The 18,834-nt window shown below is 41.2% G+C and overlaps 2 protein-coding genes across 6 annotated transcripts in view; both read right to left on the bottom strand.

The window, feature by feature from the left end:
• Positions 1 to 783: 783 nt before the first annotated feature.
• cacng5b (calcium channel, voltage-dependent, gamma subunit 5b) lies at positions 784 to 8,075 on the bottom strand. Of its 4 annotated transcripts, none has more exons than XR_006845753.1 (7): positions 7,902 to 8,074; positions 4,806 to 5,064; positions 3,323 to 3,409; positions 2,720 to 2,860; positions 2,483 to 2,628; positions 1,715 to 2,038; positions 784 to 1,069 (listed from the first exon to the last, which is right to left on the bottom strand). XR_006845753.1 is itself a non-coding variant. In XM_046416569.1 (7 exons), exons 2-6 carry the CDS (start codon positions 4,999 to 5,001, stop codon positions 1,778 to 1,780), a joined length of 831 nt encoding a protein of 276 aa, XP_046272525.1. In that variant the 5' UTR covers positions 5,002 to 5,064; positions 7,902 to 8,075; the 3' UTR covers positions 784 to 1,645; positions 1,752 to 1,777. The 4 variants fall into 4 exon arrangements, 3 of the variants coding, with proteins under 3 accessions (XP_046272525.1, XP_046272524.1, XP_046272523.1); XM_046416569.1 differs by having other exon boundaries at positions 784 to 1,645; positions 1,752 to 2,038; positions 7,902 to 8,075; XM_046416568.1 differs by having other exon boundaries at positions 784 to 1,645; positions 1,741 to 2,038.
• A 1,251-nt stretch (positions 8,076 to 9,326) lies between these two features.
• prkcab (protein kinase C, alpha, b) overlaps positions 9,327 to 18,834 on the bottom strand; it is a 94,007-nt gene continuing 84,499 nt past the window's right edge. For both annotated transcript variants that reach the window (XM_046414600.1, XM_046414601.1), the window contains 5 exons: positions 18,088 to 18,226; positions 15,704 to 15,784; positions 14,921 to 15,028; positions 13,681 to 13,821; positions 9,327 to 11,756 (listed from right to left, as the gene is read on the bottom strand). In XM_046414600.1, the coding sequence (XP_046270556.1) occupies positions 11,592 to 11,756; positions 13,681 to 13,821; positions 14,921 to 15,028; positions 15,704 to 15,784; positions 18,088 to 18,226 (634 nt within the window). In that variant the 3' untranslated portion in view covers positions 9,327 to 11,591. The remainder of the gene's footprint in view (positions 11,757 to 13,680; positions 13,822 to 14,920; positions 15,029 to 15,703; positions 15,785 to 18,087; positions 18,227 to 18,834) is intronic.

Genomic DNA, 18,834 nt, shown 5'->3' with positions numbered 1-18,834 from the left:
TGTCATCAAAAAGAAGAATAAGAATGCAAGGCACATTACTGTAGTAATCATGAAGGATGAGAGTGAGGGCTATGGTAGAGTTTGGTCAATAAGGCAACCTTGCAGAACTACATTTTTTCTCATTTACTTAAGCACATTTTAAGAAACGTTTTTCCATTTCACTCACAGTTTAATTTTATACTGACAAGTACAAAACAAAGTCACTCACTCAAAATACTCTCAGGGGCCACTTTATTCAATCTGCTGAAAAACAACAATGATGCTTCTCAAAAAACTGTACATCATGAGCTTCCTAAAGAGAGATGTGAAGGCGGGGCTTCAGACCAGCGTATACGCGTTGCCATGACAACAGCGGAAGCCAATATGCTCGCACAATGACAATCATATTTAACATATACCTCGTCAATATGTGTCTATTGTGAATTCGATACCAACATGTATCACACCAGTCAGGACAGACTGAGTATCAAAGGCTACATGTTCACAAGCAAAGATGGAGCAAAGTTAGTCAGCAATAAGATTACGTTTTGCAAATGATTGCATTTGTTTTTTGATTACGTTTTACATAGGATCCTAACTTCTTTTGAAATTACGGTTGTAGACAGATTGTTGGTTTACTGCAATTTAATTCATGTATTGATCTTAGGTTTTTAACGTTTCATACAGTGATTCCCTATTTGATTGTGCCAGAGCATATGAGGAAAAAATGTAGTGAACACTGTCCCCTAGTGGATAAATGTAGAATCGCTGTTTAGAAAAAAAAAAAAAACACAGGCTCTTGGGTTCGATGGCAGAGATTTATTTTACAAACGATTTCTTCTCAGTGTAGCTACATCAGCACGCAGAACAACAGAAATTCATATGCGGTATCTTTACATCAACTCTTGCCATGAATTCATATGATGTCCAACAGCTGTACATATAAAAAAAATATATAAAACCAGTCTGGATGTACTCATTTACTAGGGTCTCTGCTGAGACCGGAAAAGTCCTCATTTGACAACACAGGGAAAGTAACATTCTCATCATGTCTCAGTGTTATGACCATCGGGGGGATTTGTCTTCTTTCCTTCAGAGTCAGGATGTTAGAGACAAAACAACAAGTAAAACCAATGACACTTCAGGAGGTTTGAGAGAATTTCTGATCCCATTTCCTTCCAGGACAGCAACATGCTAAGCTGATGATCATCCTTTAATGGCACGCATCACAGTCTTTGCTGTGGGAGAAAGGTTTAAGTCTTGCTAATGTGAGAGGTTTTTTGTTTTTTTTTTAACTCCTGTAGATTTTTGTGCTAGAAGGAAAATGTCTTAAAGCATAAGAGATATTTATTGCAAAATGGGGATTCCAAGATATTCACAAAAAGAGAAACAGCTATGAGGCACTAGAGGGTTAAATGCACAAACAATTTAACACAGAACACTTTACCCTTTCAGGTAAACTTCTAAAGGTATTTAACTTTTTGCAGAAAGAGTAACACCATAACCATATTGTTTTTACTAAATCCTGCAGGCTTTGCTTCCGTCTATTGAAAACAGAGGTTGTGCTACAACAAATTCCCAAACAGCATTGGACTCAACAGTCACTAGCAAAAGGACAGATTTCCAAAGCCTTCAGGCCACAGTCAAAACTGCACATTTCCCTCCCCTGAAAAACATCAAACTCACAGTTAAATATCTATACTGTGTATTTTTCTTGAAAGAAAACAGTCCTTACTTGACCTTATGTGATCCTTCACTGACTCTTTAGTCACCTTTAGGTGGCTTTTGTTGTGAAGACTCAGCAGGGTGAAGAGGAGACCTGATCATAGTCGGGGCATTTTAGGAGAGCTGGGTAGCTGGTGCTCATCTGGAGCGAAGCTTCACTTGAGATGTCAGAGGGACTTCGGCCACGTGACCAGGCCTCTGGGTGGAGGAACTGGCCGGAGTGGTCGGAGCAGTTGCTGAGACGTGGGCGGTAGAAACTGGGGTGATGAGGCTGGTAGATCTCCTCTGCTGTGTAGCGCTTCATGAACAAGTAGACTGACATGACTCCTGCACTCTGAATTGTAAAAAAGGATGCATTTGAGTGGAATAAAGGCACCATATAACCACCTCTTTAGCAACACAAAATTGTTATGACACAAACAAATGTTATTTTTGATCATTGATTATACAGCTATCATTTGTACCATTATTATTAAAAAAGACTTGTAAATATTTCTAACAATTATGTTGTACCGTGCTGGTCGTCTGTGACCACTGGAGGGCAGTAAACACTGCACGTACACAAGTACCAAAAGGTATCTTGCACATCTAGATGAGACGCACAAAGGCATGATGTATTCTTATGTGACAAGCTGGGATGAGAACGTGCTGAAATTAACCTGCGCTCAATAAATATCTTTTGAAATAAATCAAATTTAAAAAAAAACGCTGTTGGCTGAACCATTTTGTACCATGATCACTGCTGTGCTAAATAAATTGTTTGTGGTCAATTGCTCACCTCTGTGAGCAGGAAGGAGATCGCAGCGAAGGCAAAGGACCAACCGTACTTATAAGCAAAATAGGCCTCACTGCTCTTAGTCCTGTTCAGCATTTCATCATTTATACTGGAGATGTACAGCACCAGACCCACCACCAGAGCCAGACCTGAGAGATGGAGAAACAACATCAAACTAGAAACAAGCAGAGAGGGACAGAGAAATGACGAGACGTAAGAGGGAAAAGAAGGCGAGTGTACCCGAGAGGATGAAGAAGATTCCCGAGACAAACGCCAGGATGGTGCGGTGAGGCCGAACGTGCCCAACATTGTTGAGGACAAAGCCGATGAACATGAAGAAGAGGCTGACCAGGGGGAATGGAGTGGCTGAGCGGATCATCTCTGAGGAGGAGGAAAACTGCTGTTTAAGCCCAGTACTTACAACAAAGAGGCCAGTCATAGCATCAACAAAGTAGTAACTACTAGGTTTGCTCAAAGATGAACAGTATAAAATTTAATCGCAAAGGGAAAGAATATTTAGTTGATCAATCCCAATTATATGGCAATCAACCTTGAAATGCAGAAGACACATAGACACAATTGTCATCTGCTCCTTTGCCAGATTTACTTATTAAACTGAGACACACTGAAGGACTTGTGAGGAGAATTGTCTGTGAAAAGATAATAAGTATTCTGGAGACCATTGACATGAGAGTTCAGATGACTCATCTCTCTATATTGGAAATTGAATTTTTTTTTTTTTTTTGCCACAAATACACTCCCCGCTGCTTAGGAACAACCTGAAGTAGGAACCTTTAGTTATCAAGCCTGAAGCCTCCTTCAAAGGTTGGAGTTGTTACTCACTGAGTACATTTACTGTGGACTCTGATGTCAGCTGGACATTCATGGGCATGATGTATGCAATGGTGAAGCAGCGACCAGACTCTTCACCTGAAGAGAGGAGGAAAGAAACAAAAAAATGTTCAGACAAAGGTCAGAGACAAGAAGAAGCAGAGGAATGAGGAGGACAAGAAGCCCAAAGAGGCAGGCAAGGGGTCATTACAGGGCAGGAACAAAAAGATGCCTGTCATTCCTCTATGTACCGACTATGGGCGGGGTGGTTCTCCCTACGGGCCGAAATCGAACTGATATGATAGTGATTCTCAACATCACATAAAAAAAGAATACATGAATGTTACAGCAGTTCATTATAATTTTCATTACTATAATTTTCTTATAACTTGTGAAATGTTAAAATCATATTGAGGTGGTAGCAAAAGTGAAACTAAACAGTTGAGATTTTGTTTTGCTTATCTTTTTAGTAATGTCATTTCTCATGTTGTTAATTGATTTCCTGCCTGTACAACATCCATTGCACGTCTGCCCGTCCTGGGTGAGGGATCCCTCCTCTGTTGCTCACCCTGAGGTTTCTTCCATTTTTTCCTGTTAAAGGTTTTTCTGGGAGTTTTTCCTTAGTCGATGTGAGGGTCGAAGGGCAGAGGATGTTGCTGATGTTATGTTAAGCCCTTTGAGACAAACTGCTTGTAAAAATGGGCTATACAAATAAAGTTGACTTGACTAGATAAAGGAAGGCTAAAACTCCACAGCTGAGATCTGGCAGGTAACAATGGCTAAAGGGCAGGAATATATACTGCGGAGCTGATGAGGGAATTGGGAGCAGGTGTGTAGATTGGTGTGGAGGTCAGGTGATGCTGGGTGGCAACACACTTAGGACTACTGTAGGATAGAGAGGGACATATCAGGAGGAAGATGTTAGACACTGGCAGACTTGTAGTGATACACCTATACAGGCACCAAAACCAGAATTCAAAGAGTCAAAATTCAGGACTGCTGTGAAATTATCTATCTGCTACTCCTGTGGCATGACAGCATGACATGTACGTGCAAGTTTGGATGTGTGTGTGTGAGTTAGTGTCAGTGTCTGTGTGTGTATTATCATGCTGCAGGAGAGAATACACACTCAGTACACCTTGTTTTACAAAGTGTGACTGAAACAGGGAAGAAACATGCCTAACCTTGCCTGCTGCTGGAGTCCACACTTACTCATAAACTCTCACTCTCTCTCTTACACACACACACTCACACACACGCACACATTGACGAAGTAATTGTGAATATCATGATGTGTCAAAGCTGATCCAGTGACAATACATTAGTGTGAGAGGAACAAATCCCTGCTGCTACGCATTACAAATGAACGATAAGACCAATATATTCTGAAATCCAATGCCGCTACATGTATCTGTGCCACCATCCTGATTTACACATGGTTAATTTCAGGAGGACATAGAAACCGAAACCTCGCACCCTCAGACTCATTACTAACCAGCCAGGAAGCAAACTCTCCAAAGGCCAGAGTGCAGTGAGGTCTTGATGTCAGTGCTCTGGTTCAGAGGCATAATGACGCCCTCCTCCAGGTACAACCAGTAGTCTGTACTGACTGCCACTCCAAGCAGCCCCAGGCCGCTGATTGCAAAGACACTGCTCAGCAATGTCAGGGCCTTCCTGCCGCACGCGCTCATGGTGACAGTGGGGGGAGCTTCCAGCAGTCGGTGGTTCAAAATAAGAAAAGTCCAAGAAGCAATCTAGAAGAGGGAGGACACAAGAAGGCACGATTATTGGTGGCAAATATAAAAGAAGATGGATATGGAGACTCAAAATGTCCTCAATCGAATAAAAAAAATGACATGACATGTTAGTCAGGACAAACAGGCCTGTCAGATATGTGACTGGCTGTTGCTTTGGTCCGAGCGAAGCACAGAAGCATCACAGTCCTGTTTGTCTTGACTGACAGACTGAGACTGTGATGAAAAGTGTCATCAAGACATAAAAAACGGTCGGTGGGGAAAAGATGTTGTTGTGAAGAAAAAAATACTAACACGACAAGCAATAACACGTCATAAAAACTGTGTTTAAAATCAACACTGTGGCGAGTACACTTTTCTTGGTGAGAGTTCAGTGAGAAGAATAAAACCATTCTTGACAAGAAAGTAAAAACCTTGTTTCCCTCTTGCACGATTCCTTTAACAAAAAACTGGATTATTTCACAGCCTCACAATGATTTTACACGTGTCCACAGTTTTCACAGATGGTTATTGATTTCATTTTGAACACTCTGGCTGTCCATACAGTAGGTACGTATTGTTTGTGTCTTTAGAAACCATCACTTTTCTTTTCTGCATTTTACTGACTCATATGGATGAAACTCCACAGTTTTGGCTCCTGTCAGGTTTTCACTGTAAAGAAGAAGAAGAAGTCTCAGCGCTACCTTTTTGGAAGCAGAGATGTCATCTCATTTGTCTCTCGCCACACACACAGATTCACCTGAGTTTTAATTTATGCAATAGATCGGAAACAGTTCTGTGCTGGATTTAAATAAGAATTAGTCACCTTTTCCAGCCTGTGTGAAACCTAATTAGACCCTTAATGAGTATTCAGCTTTTCAAATTACCGTGAGAAACTCTCAGGGTTATACAAAACCCCAACAATGTCAGAGTGTTATACGCAATCACATCAGTGGGTTTGGATTAAAGGCACTTAGGGCCTTGCAGGTGTTCGTGTGTGTGTGACCAGGGGCTTTGTGAGCTCGACTGAGAAAAAGAGAAAGGAGGGGGAAGAAGGTGGAGAGAGAGAGGGAGGATGACAGATGAAGAGGATAAAGAGGGAGAACGGCCTATGAGCGTCACCTCTTTCTCCTGCCAACATGATATTTCACAGTATCTGACAAAGCTGGAGAGATTTAGGAAGTCAAACCTATTCAGCATGACTGGCAGCTTGCGAAATGTCAGGGCAGCCGAGCAGCTGGAGGAATCAATGGTATCTTTGTTTGGTTGTTGCGCAGGTAAATCTAATCCAAATCAATATCTTTCACAAAATGATTTTCATGTCTTAGTTTTGGTTTAGGTTTTCGACTGACAGACAGGTAGAGTAGGCAACATTCCACTTAAACTTGTAGTATTTTTTTAATGTTTGATGTTAATGTTTGCACTTCCTCCTCCTCCAACATTTAAAATTTTATAGCCTCAATAAATTCTTATTCAGTCCATGTCACTGCTAACTCTGTCAAACCTGCCAGGAGAAAAGAATAATGAAGTAAATAATTTTACCATTTGAGCCTCCAGATGTAAAAGGTGTTACAGTCTACTGCAATGAATACAAATGCTCACATTATTTGAAATCCAAGACTGGATTTTTGACATTTTAGATCCATGAATCAGAGTAGAATCCCTCCAAAACCAAAAAAGTGGGACGTTCATAAAAGCCTTGGTAATTCAGAGTGGGAATCCGGCAGATGGCTCTCATATAAGACATCATCTACACTGACAAGGTGATGATTCTATGGACAGACAGCTTGAGGACACACTGACAGGAAGAGGCTGATTTAAAGGGATGCCTGAATTATGATAATTAATTCAGATTTAGTTAATTCAGTTTTTTTTATTATTAAATTTGTGCACCCTTCTTAAAATGACGATGTGCCCATATGCACCGACCCCCAACCTCCCCAAACACACACACATACACACGCACACAACGCACGTATGCAGAGCCTTTCAGAATAAAAGCTCCTCCAAAGATCAACTGGTTCACCAGCAAGGTCACTAAAAGCTCATCCTTTGCTCTCTTATTCGGTTCAACTGCTATTATTAGTATTTATACTTTTACATTTTTACACGGTGTGTCAGAAATTGACAGTAGGGAGTCGGCTAGACGCAGTATTATTTAGAATGAAAACAAAGAATTACTCTCGAGACTTTCACTTAAGATTTGTTGCATTACTGTCCACAGTTTAGAGATGGGAAAATTCAAATCATCATCACAACCCTGTAAATATTCCAATGTGTGCACATCTCTTAAAATAGTCATCGGATGATTAATCAAGTGACAGAGTGTGAAAAGACAAACGGAGCTACTACACGGCCGCGGATGTAGTAGTCACGCCTGCTCACATCCACATCACATCAGATGTCTTTCCAGTCTGCAAGCCAACATGTTGTGTGGAAAATCCATGGCCAACTTTTAATGTGAAGTGAATAAATAAATGAAAAGGAACGGGACAGTTATCAAACTGGAAGAAACCACTGTTAGTGTCAGTAGATTTGACCTTCCACATACTAACTCTCACGCAACCGACCTGGCTACAACTAACTTTTCACGGCAACACCTCAGTGTCGCTTACCATGACACTCCTACAGAGACTACACAGTGCATCCATGTACCATGTCTTATGGCACTTTCAGGTATATTAAAAAAATCAAATAAAATATTACGATTTAAAGGAATGTATAGTGACGAACATCAGCATGTCACAGACTTATCAGTGAATATGTAAAACACATCACAATATGAGCCCAGTTAATCAGAAGCAGGAGAATAATAATGATAGTTTAAAGAAAAAAATCAAAATAATGACTCTACTTACTGGTTGTTGCAGTCTGTCGACTCTCTGCGCTGTTTCCTGCACTCGGAGGTGCTGAGAGTTGTGCGTTTAAAACCCTCCTGTCTGCGGCTGTTGGTAGAGAAGGACTCTCCGTTTCTGTTCACGTCGACCTGCTCACAAATTCCTTCATGGAAACAGTGAAGTGAAGTCGTGAGAAGGAACCGCTTTCGGGACCGGGAAGACGATGCAGCAGTGCGTCAGCTTCCACGAGAACAAATCGAGTCAGGCGCCTGGTGGACCTGCTGCACGAACTGGTGTCATCTGCTGAATGCCAAAAAGAAAGAAAGAAAAAACAGAGAGAGAGAGAGAGAGAGAGAGAGAGAGAGAGAGAGAGAGAGAGAGAGAGAGTGTGTGTCTGTGAAGAGTTTCAGAACCAAGGACAGCTACACTCAGCTCTGACAGAAAGTGAGACAGCCTCCTGCCTGCTGAGGTGATGTAAGGAAAAAAAAAAACGGGAACAGGTACCTGTAGGTGATGCATACACACTACATACACACAAGGACTTGAACACTGTTCACCTGGACTTGGACTTGTGGATCAACTCCTCAGATCTTTATTTTATTTTATGTAATATGCCATAGTACTTTGGCATAACTACCTTAAGTTCAATATCATATAACAATTGTACAGTAATATGGTTGAATTAGACTTGACTTGGATCAGTAGTGGACTGGACTTGGACTCGACTCAGACTCAAACACTGGGAACTGGGAACTGGAAACTGGACCTGGACTTGAAGTTTGGGGACCCGACTACAACGCTGCTTGTCAGTATTTCATTTTGACACAGAAGCACAAAGAGGGCACCCTTATGACATGAAGTGTAAATGATGGCTTTGTTAGAAGTTAGAGCAGGAAAAAACTTTATTAATGCTTTACAGAGCAGTAACAGCCATGAGCCATAAATTCTACCTTTACAAAGACATAATAATGTTGTTTTAATTAAGTACGACCTCAAAGAGATGTTGCACTGCATCTCATTAGATTTTATAAGTGTACTCACTTAAGTATAATGTGGTGTTTCTTCTAATGTATTTCTTGGTTTTTCTTTAATTCGGCCATCAGAGTGACCCCTTACCTCCTGAATATTGCAGCCACTCTGTTGTGAGCTGTAAGAATAAATAAGATTACATGACTTTTTAAAATACGTATGGTCGGTTTTCATTGTGCAAATAACACGACGTCTGAGCCGCATAACCTCTATTTTAATATCAATGTTTGTTATTTATGTGCATTGGAGTCATTCTAGAAAAGTCTAATCATCTTTGGAGAACAAGAAAACGTAATAAAAACGTTCTCCCCTTCACCCTTCCTTCCACTCAAATTGTCATACCTTCCATTCACACATGTGGTTTGCAGTGATAAAGATTATCACCTCTCCCCGCCCAAGTAAAACAGAGCAGATGAATATTTTTGATGCTTTATTTGTACACAGTATTCATCAAACCACAATGAACAGAGGAACAAGAAGAATCAGGTTAACAAAAGCAGGGGCAGTGAAGGGAAACACATACAAACATCCCTGTGGCTCTAACTGTAGCTTGTAGTGGTGCTGTACCCCGACTGGCCTGACATCTGATTACCTCCGTCATGGGTCCAAAGGTTGTTTTTCAATTCTCAATGTGAGACATGTAAACATTCAAGTCTCTTAACCTTAAAAATCTTGTTTTGGTCCAGATGTGACAGCTGCAACATCGCCCTACATGTTAAGTAACTAACTCAGGGGTTGAGAGCTGTAGCCTCCCTCAATTTGGCAGTTTCATGAAAGCTCGCTGCTGCAGCTTTGTGTGCCTCTCAAGGAAAATAACACGGCTGGACGCACACCTGACTGGAAAACAACAACAACAACAAAAAAAAGGGTTTGTTTGGCACCAGTGAACAAAAAAGCCAACAGAAGCGTTTTACATGTATTTGTCTGTCCATAATTCAGCATTTTAGTCAAACAGGTTGGGCTGCATGACAACGAGTGGGAGGAGACTAGGAGTAGAAAAAGCGCACGATGCTCGGGTTTGTCTCGATTTGTTGAAATTCCATGCTCCACGCCTGTGGGAAGGAGGGAATCTGAGTTATCATGCGGGGGGAGGGGGGGTCTTTCTCATGCTTTAGACCAGGCCTTGCCCTACGCATGCACACAATATACACACGAAAGAAAAGACATGTTTCAGCCACCGAGGGCTCTGAACTCCTCGTACCGTTACAGGAGGAGTCAGCCCTGAGAAGACCAAGGCAAGAGGGGGACTCAAACGTTTCACGCACAGTAGGTGCTGCATATTCCCCATATGACACTGAGTAGTAGAAAATAATGGACAAATAGTGGAAATACATATATAACAAGGTTTGCTGATACCAAAGCTACCAAAGAGTCAGCCAAACATTAGAATTAAGGGGTAATCTAAACATAGAAATGTTCAACGGTCTACGGTAGTAAAAGCACATTCAGTTCTTAGTATAAAATCTGCAAGTAACTTCTCTTTTTGAAGCATCTCTTTAAAACATATTTACAAAAAAAAAGAAAAGAAGAAGAAGAAGACATACAATAGAAGGTTTAGACATCTCTCTGGACATAAAAGTAGAGTTAAGCCCGAACATAAAACAGGAACAAAATCTTTTTTATCCCCCCCCCATGACATTTAGAAACTTTTCTTCAGAATATGACTCCTCAGAACAAACTACAATTATATATTAACATAGTTTATATCATAATACTAAACTTTACAATGATACCAGACGTGTACTGCATCCTAGAGTCTACTGCTCATACAGAGTCAGAAAATAAGCATGCAACAGAGATCTGCTTTGTGCATATGGAAATAGCATCTTAGTACCTTAAAACCTTTAAAACACTGTCTCTTTTGCTCCACGGTTTTCTGACACCATGTACTGAACTCATCCTGCATTTCACCCACTGGAGGCGACTCCCACTGCATTCATATAAGGGCGGGACAGCTTGTAACTATAAGCATGATGTGCTTCTGTTTCTCTATGATGAGTTAGATATAGTGTAGCTCCACGTCATACAAAACAACAGATATAAATGGACTCTGTTTAGGGGCTTTAGTGTGTTGACAGTGTTTGGAAAGCCGGAGGGGAAAAACATTACAAGTAAGGAGTAAGGAATTAAGAATAGCACTTTGGCACTCATGTAACAGTATACTACCTCTTTTGTTTTTGTTTTTTTTCTAAAATATATAAATATAAAATACACATGTAGCGGTTCAGAGGAAGATAAAGCTGAGACAGAGCAGAAAAATTGTCACTCTTGTCGTGCATTGCAGCTCTCTGCGCAGCGGGACGGGGCAACATGAGTGGGATGAGAAGGAAAACATCTTGCATCTTTAATACCTAATGAGATAATAACTGATAGACACATTCATACACAAGAAAAAGGCTGCAGGTTTGGAGATAAACGCAGATTCAGAATAAAGAACATATTGTGAGATGTTTCGGGCAATTATGCAAAAAGTATCAGTGCCATGTACTTTCTCCTCGCCCACAAACACTGTTTTAACACTTGGCTCCACGCTCCTCAGTCATTTCTGTACACAGATATTGATAACTAGTAGACAGAACACTGTAGAGGATGATATGTCTGTTGACAGCGGGATGTTTGTGGGAGTTTTGGAAGGATCGTGTAGTCAGCAACAGTCCATGTTTTGTGTTTTTCGCTCTCTTCTCATACCACGCTGTGCAGGGATGGATGGATGAACTGAGGGTTGATGTAGGAGAAGCCTGCAAACTCGCTCTGGTCGATGTTGGCGATGACCAGCTGGTCGGGCGGGGTCAGCACAGGCTGCGTACGAGTGAAAAACTTGTCAAAGTTTTCTGCTCCTCTGCCACACTGAAAGAGATTCATAACAAAAAAGAAATTCAGATATGTGGAGGATCAATTTTGATCTCTGGGCTGTAAAAGACTACAAAATGAGGTTTGACTAACGGCGACAGGATGGTGGATGGTGGCCCTTTTCCTCACAAGTCTTTTATTAGAAAGCGTCCCAACAGTCCCAGAGGGAAGGTGGTGCAGAGAAATGTCGATGCTCGATGTGTAGCCGGGCAGAAGTTGTAATTAGATTAGGAGCTAACCCTAAGCATCCACAGTGGAGGTCATCAGCATCAGTGTGCAGCTCTGCTCGGGGCTGTCATGTGTCTCAAGCAGCTGAATATATATGGTTACTGCTGTGTGTCATGCACAGAAGCAGCTCAGTCACGACACTTTTACAAGGGAACGAGACAAATTCCTCCAGAATGAGTAATGCATAATAAAAACAATTCTGGACTTTACGGAAGGATTTCAGCGCCTCCTGTTTGCAACACATTTTCTCAGGAGACACATCAGTATGTTGTGTATAGACATATCAGCTGCTTTACAATATTGCAGAAGCAAAGCCATAAAGCCTCAGATGGATCTTTTGTTTGCTATTCCCCTCAGACCAATTAATGACGCGGCATATGAGCTCACAACTGTGATACACCACACAAAGCCGCCTGAATGGATGGATCTGTTTTTAGCAATGTTTTCCTCCTCCCTCTGTGAGTGGAGCTGGATACATCCGCCATGTAACCCTGCATTTACTGTGGTCCTTGTGTGGAAGTAAAGGAAACTCTGCTCTTAGAGAGCTATTTTTAATCCTCAGCAGCAGCGCTTATGTTGCTGTGGGCGCAGTGGGCAGCGAGGGGATGGGGGATGTGGGGGTCCACAAACAGGAAAGGTTTTGTGGTGACAGGAGGAGGTTTAGGTGTCAGGATGGGGCGCAGAGGGTGGAGGGGGTGGATTGCATGTGTCAGTGGCAGCGGGGCTGGTGGCTGCAGCTGGGATCCAGCCTCAAGCTGCGTATAAGCCATTACACTGGATGAAGATGAATGAGAACACACACATACAATATGCACCCATTCATGCAAACACACATAAAGACTCTTGGAGGAAGTACTTCGATTCCTCAACAGCGATGCATTCAGGCATTACACAGATTTTCTGGTGATTTTTCTGTTTTTACCACACAGGAATGGCCTGGAAACTAAGCAGGAGTATGGGAGCAATAAAACACCTCACTGGATGCTTTATGGTCATCGCCTCCTTCTGCGTCGGGAAATTTCCACCTGTTTTACTTTAAAATTACGCGTCATTTCTACTTCTTAGCTGAGGCACAGACGTCGGTGAAAGCTGAGCTTAAGGCCAACGAAAACAAACTATTGAATAAATTATCATGTTATGAGACCTGCCTTCTTGGCTTATTCACAGCAGCAGCATCAATGCCAGCCAGTCACTGTGCTATGGTTCTTTGGGCTTACCATACAGTTATCTTGTTTTGAATGGAAAACAGTGGTTTCCTTTTTTCTTCTTCTTCTTCCTTTTCTGTATTTCTTAGTTGCTTCGATGCTCACAAATACACACACACTGAAACGGTTTTGGTTGCAGTCCCTGTTTCTGTAAGTGATCAGTTAATATGAGGCTGTAACAAGTTGGGTGGAGATTTCTTCACAGCCGGCACCATCAGAAAATTCGCTTGTTTTTCAGTTCAGTCAATTAGAAGGTTACTTTATATTAGTTTTAATATTAGGAGTCCACTGAATTACTAAAAAACAGACCTTCCTTCGATTTTTTGTCTATTAATAGTTTCTCAACTGATTTTCCACAATATTCCATGTATGATGATAGAAGATAACCTTTTAATTGGATATTTACCTTTGAAAGACGTATTTGGAATAAGCACACACAAGCTCTCTCTCTCTCACACACACACACACACATCTACAGCATCACTCACCACTTTGGGTTTAAATGGCGGCTGGATCTCTTTGTTTGCCAGCCGATCCCAGTCGATACGTCTGAAGAAGGCCTGCTCCCTGATGTCCATCTCCCCCTCTGGGCCACAGCCGAGACGCTTCGACGGGTGCTTGGTCATCAGCTGGAGACAAACGCAGGAGCAGGGATTAAAAAGATTGACCAGGGGCAGTTAGCTGCTTGGAGCAAAGACAAGTCAGTGAAACAGAGAGGAACAGACGTGAGAAAAGTGGGTAAAAACGATATCTGAGGCTATCAGCGATCCACTTTTTTTTCAGTCTATGCTTCTTATTTCACTATCACTTCAAAAAGATGCAGAGCCAGACTGAAACGGTTTTCACTCATCCAGCTTTAAAATAGTCGCAGGAAATTACGCTGCCTTTTCACTGCTCAGTTTCTGATTCAGCAGCCACTTTCAATTTTGACCATGAATCATTTTTGCAAATGAGATGTGAGGCAAACAATAAGAGGGATAAGGACTATCTCTTTTGTCACCGGCTCCGAGATGATGAATGATATTTTCCGTGGTGGCACGTGTGGCTACAGGGTGTAATATGATAATAAATGAAGGAGGGCCGTGTTATTAAAAGACTTGGCCAGACTGTGCCTGAATCTTAATTGAATCTTCTCTGGTGTGTAAATTGACTCTGAAAACTCATTTCCTTGTTGGTAAATAATCATAATCATGACAACCATGATGCTTGGCTGTGATGATGTCACAAAGGTGATGCTCCAGGTACGAGAAGAGCCGGTGCAGCTAAATACAGGAACGGTTTTGAAAGCCACTGAAATTTGTGACTTCCACTGTGTTGAAGGAGCACCATGTAAAATGATTTACTACTGTGAGAAAAAGGAAAACTGAAAACCATCTTTGGTGTTATGTTTGCCCAAAAAAACTACAAAGATATTGAAAGTTTCAAGCAGAGAGGCCTGAAAGGATGCTGTCGCTGCTGGAGAAGGTCACACCACACAGGAATAACAACATCATTTAAAAACATTTTACCTAAAGGTTTTAGATTAGATTTAGATTATCACGCTGCATTGTAGTATATGTAGGATCAACCTGTACAACCTTCCTAATTTATGACTTTGATATACCACAATAACATAGCATACGATATGAGCAGTAGCTGACCCCTACATCTGGCATGTAAAAACTTTTCAAGACAGAAAAGATGGATTATGTACGTTTCAGGTTTCTGCTGTTATTAAACGGTACTTACTCCCTTGCAGATGGACACGGCCTCTTTAGACATGGACTTGGGGTAGGACACATTGTGCTCCATGATGGACTGGAAGAGCTCGTCTTCGTCCTCTCCATCAAACGGTGGCTGAAGAGAAAGACAAACAGGACGTCAGGCAGTTCATGTGTGTTGACAACTCACAGCTTGACGATTGTTCTGTGAAACCTGACACGATACTGAGGTGGCAAAGTCGGCAAGGTGAGCTGAGCAGTGGCAGCACCTGTATGTTAAATCACTGCCTTGTACTCATAGATATTTTAATTAGCGGCCCTGTGTTGTATATGGGTGATGTTATGTCACTTTGACCACGCAGTAAGATCATCTGGATCAGTCGTTCATGCATCTCCAGTAAGAAAAACATCTTCTGCTCAACTGTTGCCTGGAAACTGGAAACCTTGAAATGCTCTTACTGTGTAAGAGTGTCTCAATATTTCACTTCTCATTTGAAATTACTTTTTACTGTGGCCTCACCAAAATGCTGCTTTTATGTAGTACATAATTAATGAAAATTTGCAGCTTCACCTTTCCAGACCCAGGTATTCTATTAAAACACATTCTATTAAAACAGATATGCAGCAAATCTTCCTGTTTCAGAAGCTGGAATTATCGAATGTTCTGTATTTGTTTTTGATAAATGATTTAAATTGATTTAGTGAGAATGTTGGCGTCATAGTACAACTTTATGGACACACACACCACTACATGTACAGTCCTAACTGAGGGATGATAACCACATAAAAACCTGTGTGGACCACATCTCACCTGTCCTGCCAGCATCTCATACAGAAGAACTCCATAAGCCCACCAGTCCACTGATTTTCCATAGGGTTGGTAGGCGATAATCTGAGAGGAAAAGGCGGAAAGCATTAAAACTGACTGATCATTTTCAAACCAGTCTCTACTCTGTCACTACTGTGTGACAACAGGCTGGTTAAGATGGCAGCTGCTGTCGAAGAGAGCTGCCGCAAAGATATCACAAACTGTGAACTTCAGCACTGAAAAATTCTCTCTTCCAAACTCAAACTGAAATCAGCCACCATTAAATACAGTCAGCTATTTTGAGCTCCCATAACAAAGGCGCTTTCTCCTACCATCCAATTTCCCATCCCACACCCCCCCCACACACAAAGTCTACACACACACACACACACACTAATAATCAGGCAGACACACAAGCAAAGAGCTAAATCACAGCTGCACTTGCCTTTAAGAGAGGCAGAAATGCAGCAGACAGTTCACAAAGTCACAGTTTGTTTCTCAACTTTCTTGTCCACAGCCAAATGTGTTTCTATCTTTCTTCGGATATAATACTGCAATGAATTTGCATTCTGTCAATGAGTTTTTTCTTTCTTTATTAAACCAGAGTCTGCGCTTAGGAAACATCAAACACTTCATTTCTGCATTCCGATGATTTATTTGTAGACCAATTTGTGCCTTTTATGCAGCAATTTCTAGTGAAAATGTTTTAATTTACGGCAAACACAAAATTCAGGTGCCGGCTTGTCACAATTAAAGCCCTCTCGTACGTTCAGGTTTTCCTGTATGTGATGTCTGAAGAATTATTAGAAGGTGAGATGAGAGAAGTCATTATAAAGCTACTAATATCCTGTGTATATATTTAGCATGAAGTCTTTAAAAAGACGTGTCTAGATGAAGTTAGCTGGGAGAAACCAGTAAGGGCTTCCCTCGCCTCCCACCTGTGAGACATCGTGCACCTTCATGAGTCAGCGCAGACAGATGGCAGCGGGCTGATACACATAGAAACACATACACACATATTACCAAACAAAGATCTAATTACCCCATGTGAATCATCTCTTCTCCTTACTCTGTCAAAATAACTCTTTTATTCTTTGTTCGCTAGAGGTTTCCGATTTTAAATCTCTTGCTTAATATTTCCTGTCATCTGTTATTACAGTAGAATACAGTAGACAGATAACTTAAGTTGAGGACATTTGACTAATGCGTGGATGCTCGGAGTATTAGCTAGTTTCTCTCACTTAAGATTAATATACATTATATCAAAGGTTGTCTGGGATGCAAACAACTTGTCTATTCTGTTGTCAGTCAGCAGCTCACATCCTTATGAACAAAATTAACTATCACAGTTGGTTGTAACCCCTCTTTGCATGTTGTCACGTCAATTAAAGCCACATTTGAGCAACACCTTTGGTAGCGTCCAGTACTTCCTAATGGGAAATAAGGCTATACAGAGATCACTAAATAGCTGCCTCTGTAATTCCTTGGCTATTTGGTGCTTTGGTGAACTATACACACCTCTTATGTCGTCTTATGACGTCAGGAAGGTTTGATTTAAATAAAACCTGAGTAATAGTTCTAAAAAAAAATCTGTTGTTCTCCTTATTTAGTTATTCATTTTTTTGCCTGTGTTATTTGTTAGTTAAGAGGCTTTTGTAAACTCATATAGTTGCTGTTACAGATTACACAGGCTAGTTGTGCTGCTGTTTTGCTATGAGTTATCATATTTGACAGCTTCACAGTTTTAATAAAACACAATCTGTAGAATTTTTTTCTACTTATCGTTCAGTGTGTATAATCCATCATACATCTTGACATCTACTGTTCACTTCAATTAAATCTTCAAACAGTCAGTCCTGTTTATTCTGAAAAACATGTAATATTGATCTGTATTTAAAATTAAAAGACTAGTAAGAGAAGGACATGAATGAAGATGGGGACAAACAACAGTTTTTGACATGGGACTTAAAGTGTTAAGAACTGTAAAGAAACATCATCCCCTGATAACATGGCACACAGCAAACACCAATTTCGACAAGTCTGTGAGTAAATGTGATAGACAAGAGAGGTGTTTGCTTCCTGCGTTGCCTTCACAGGTGCATGTCAGGTCATGTGGTGAAGACATGAACTGTGGAGTGTTGGAACATGTGATGAATTGAATTGAATTGTGATGAATTTGATGAAATGAAACTGCTCTTCTTTAAACCAATGACGAGTACCTCTCAGCTGTGCGTTCACATCAACATGTGCAGAAGTTGACAGACAGACCTGCCACATCCTGTGCTAAGCCATCGATTGGACAATATCCGTTTTGGGGCGGGGTTTAGCAAACAGAGAGATCCCTTACTTTTGTTGCTTGTCCTTATCCCTGAACACCTCATTCTCACCTCAGGTGCGATGTAGTCCGGGGTGCCACAGAAGGTGCGCGTGGTCATGCCTTCATACATGTTCTCCTTACACATGCCAAAGTCAGCAATCTTGATGTGGCCCTCAGAGTCCAGCATCACGTTGTCGAGCTTCAGATCCCTGCGGCAGAGAGACGTCGTGAGCATTTGTGCACATGCATTTTTCAGTCTGGATTTGTGACCACTCGGATACGTGTTGTGTGTTGTTGTCAGCGTCTGTCCAGAGGAGACGAGAACATGGAAAAGTCTCGCCCTACGCCACTATCACCTCTCTGAACAGCTTATCTGTCTGCAGCTCACTTCACATGTGAGAAACAAACAATAATTTCTTGGCCTGAAAATGTTTTTTCCTTCATTATGCCTCCTTTGCTCACTTCAGTCTGTGTTTCTACTTGTGTTTGATGTCTCAGTTCTTCATTATCTCCCTCTCATTCACAACTTCTGGCAGCCAGATCTGTCAGAAAATAGTGCCAAGATGTCAAACACATGGCTGTTAGGATATGAAGGATGGATGTGAATGCTTTTTTTTGCACTACTAAGGATTTAATCTTTCTTAATTCATAATTCTTTGTTATGTATCTATATTATCTTTCTAAATTCACTTCCTCTGATGTATTCTAAAATGCTTGAACAGCCTGCATGTGTTTTCTGCTTTCTATGTAACAGTATATGAATTTGAGGTGAATGTGGTGCTTCATTACATGAAACCGTTTTCTCTCTGACTCACCC

The sequence above is a fragment of the Scatophagus argus genome, chromosome 16 (genome assembly GCF_020382885.2).
Source record: "Scatophagus argus isolate fScaArg1 chromosome 16, fScaArg1.pri, whole genome shotgun sequence".
Taxonomy (NCBI): domain Eukaryota; kingdom Metazoa; phylum Chordata; class Actinopteri; family Scatophagidae; genus Scatophagus; species Scatophagus argus.
This window is presented reverse-complemented; position numbering and strand designations above follow the sequence as displayed.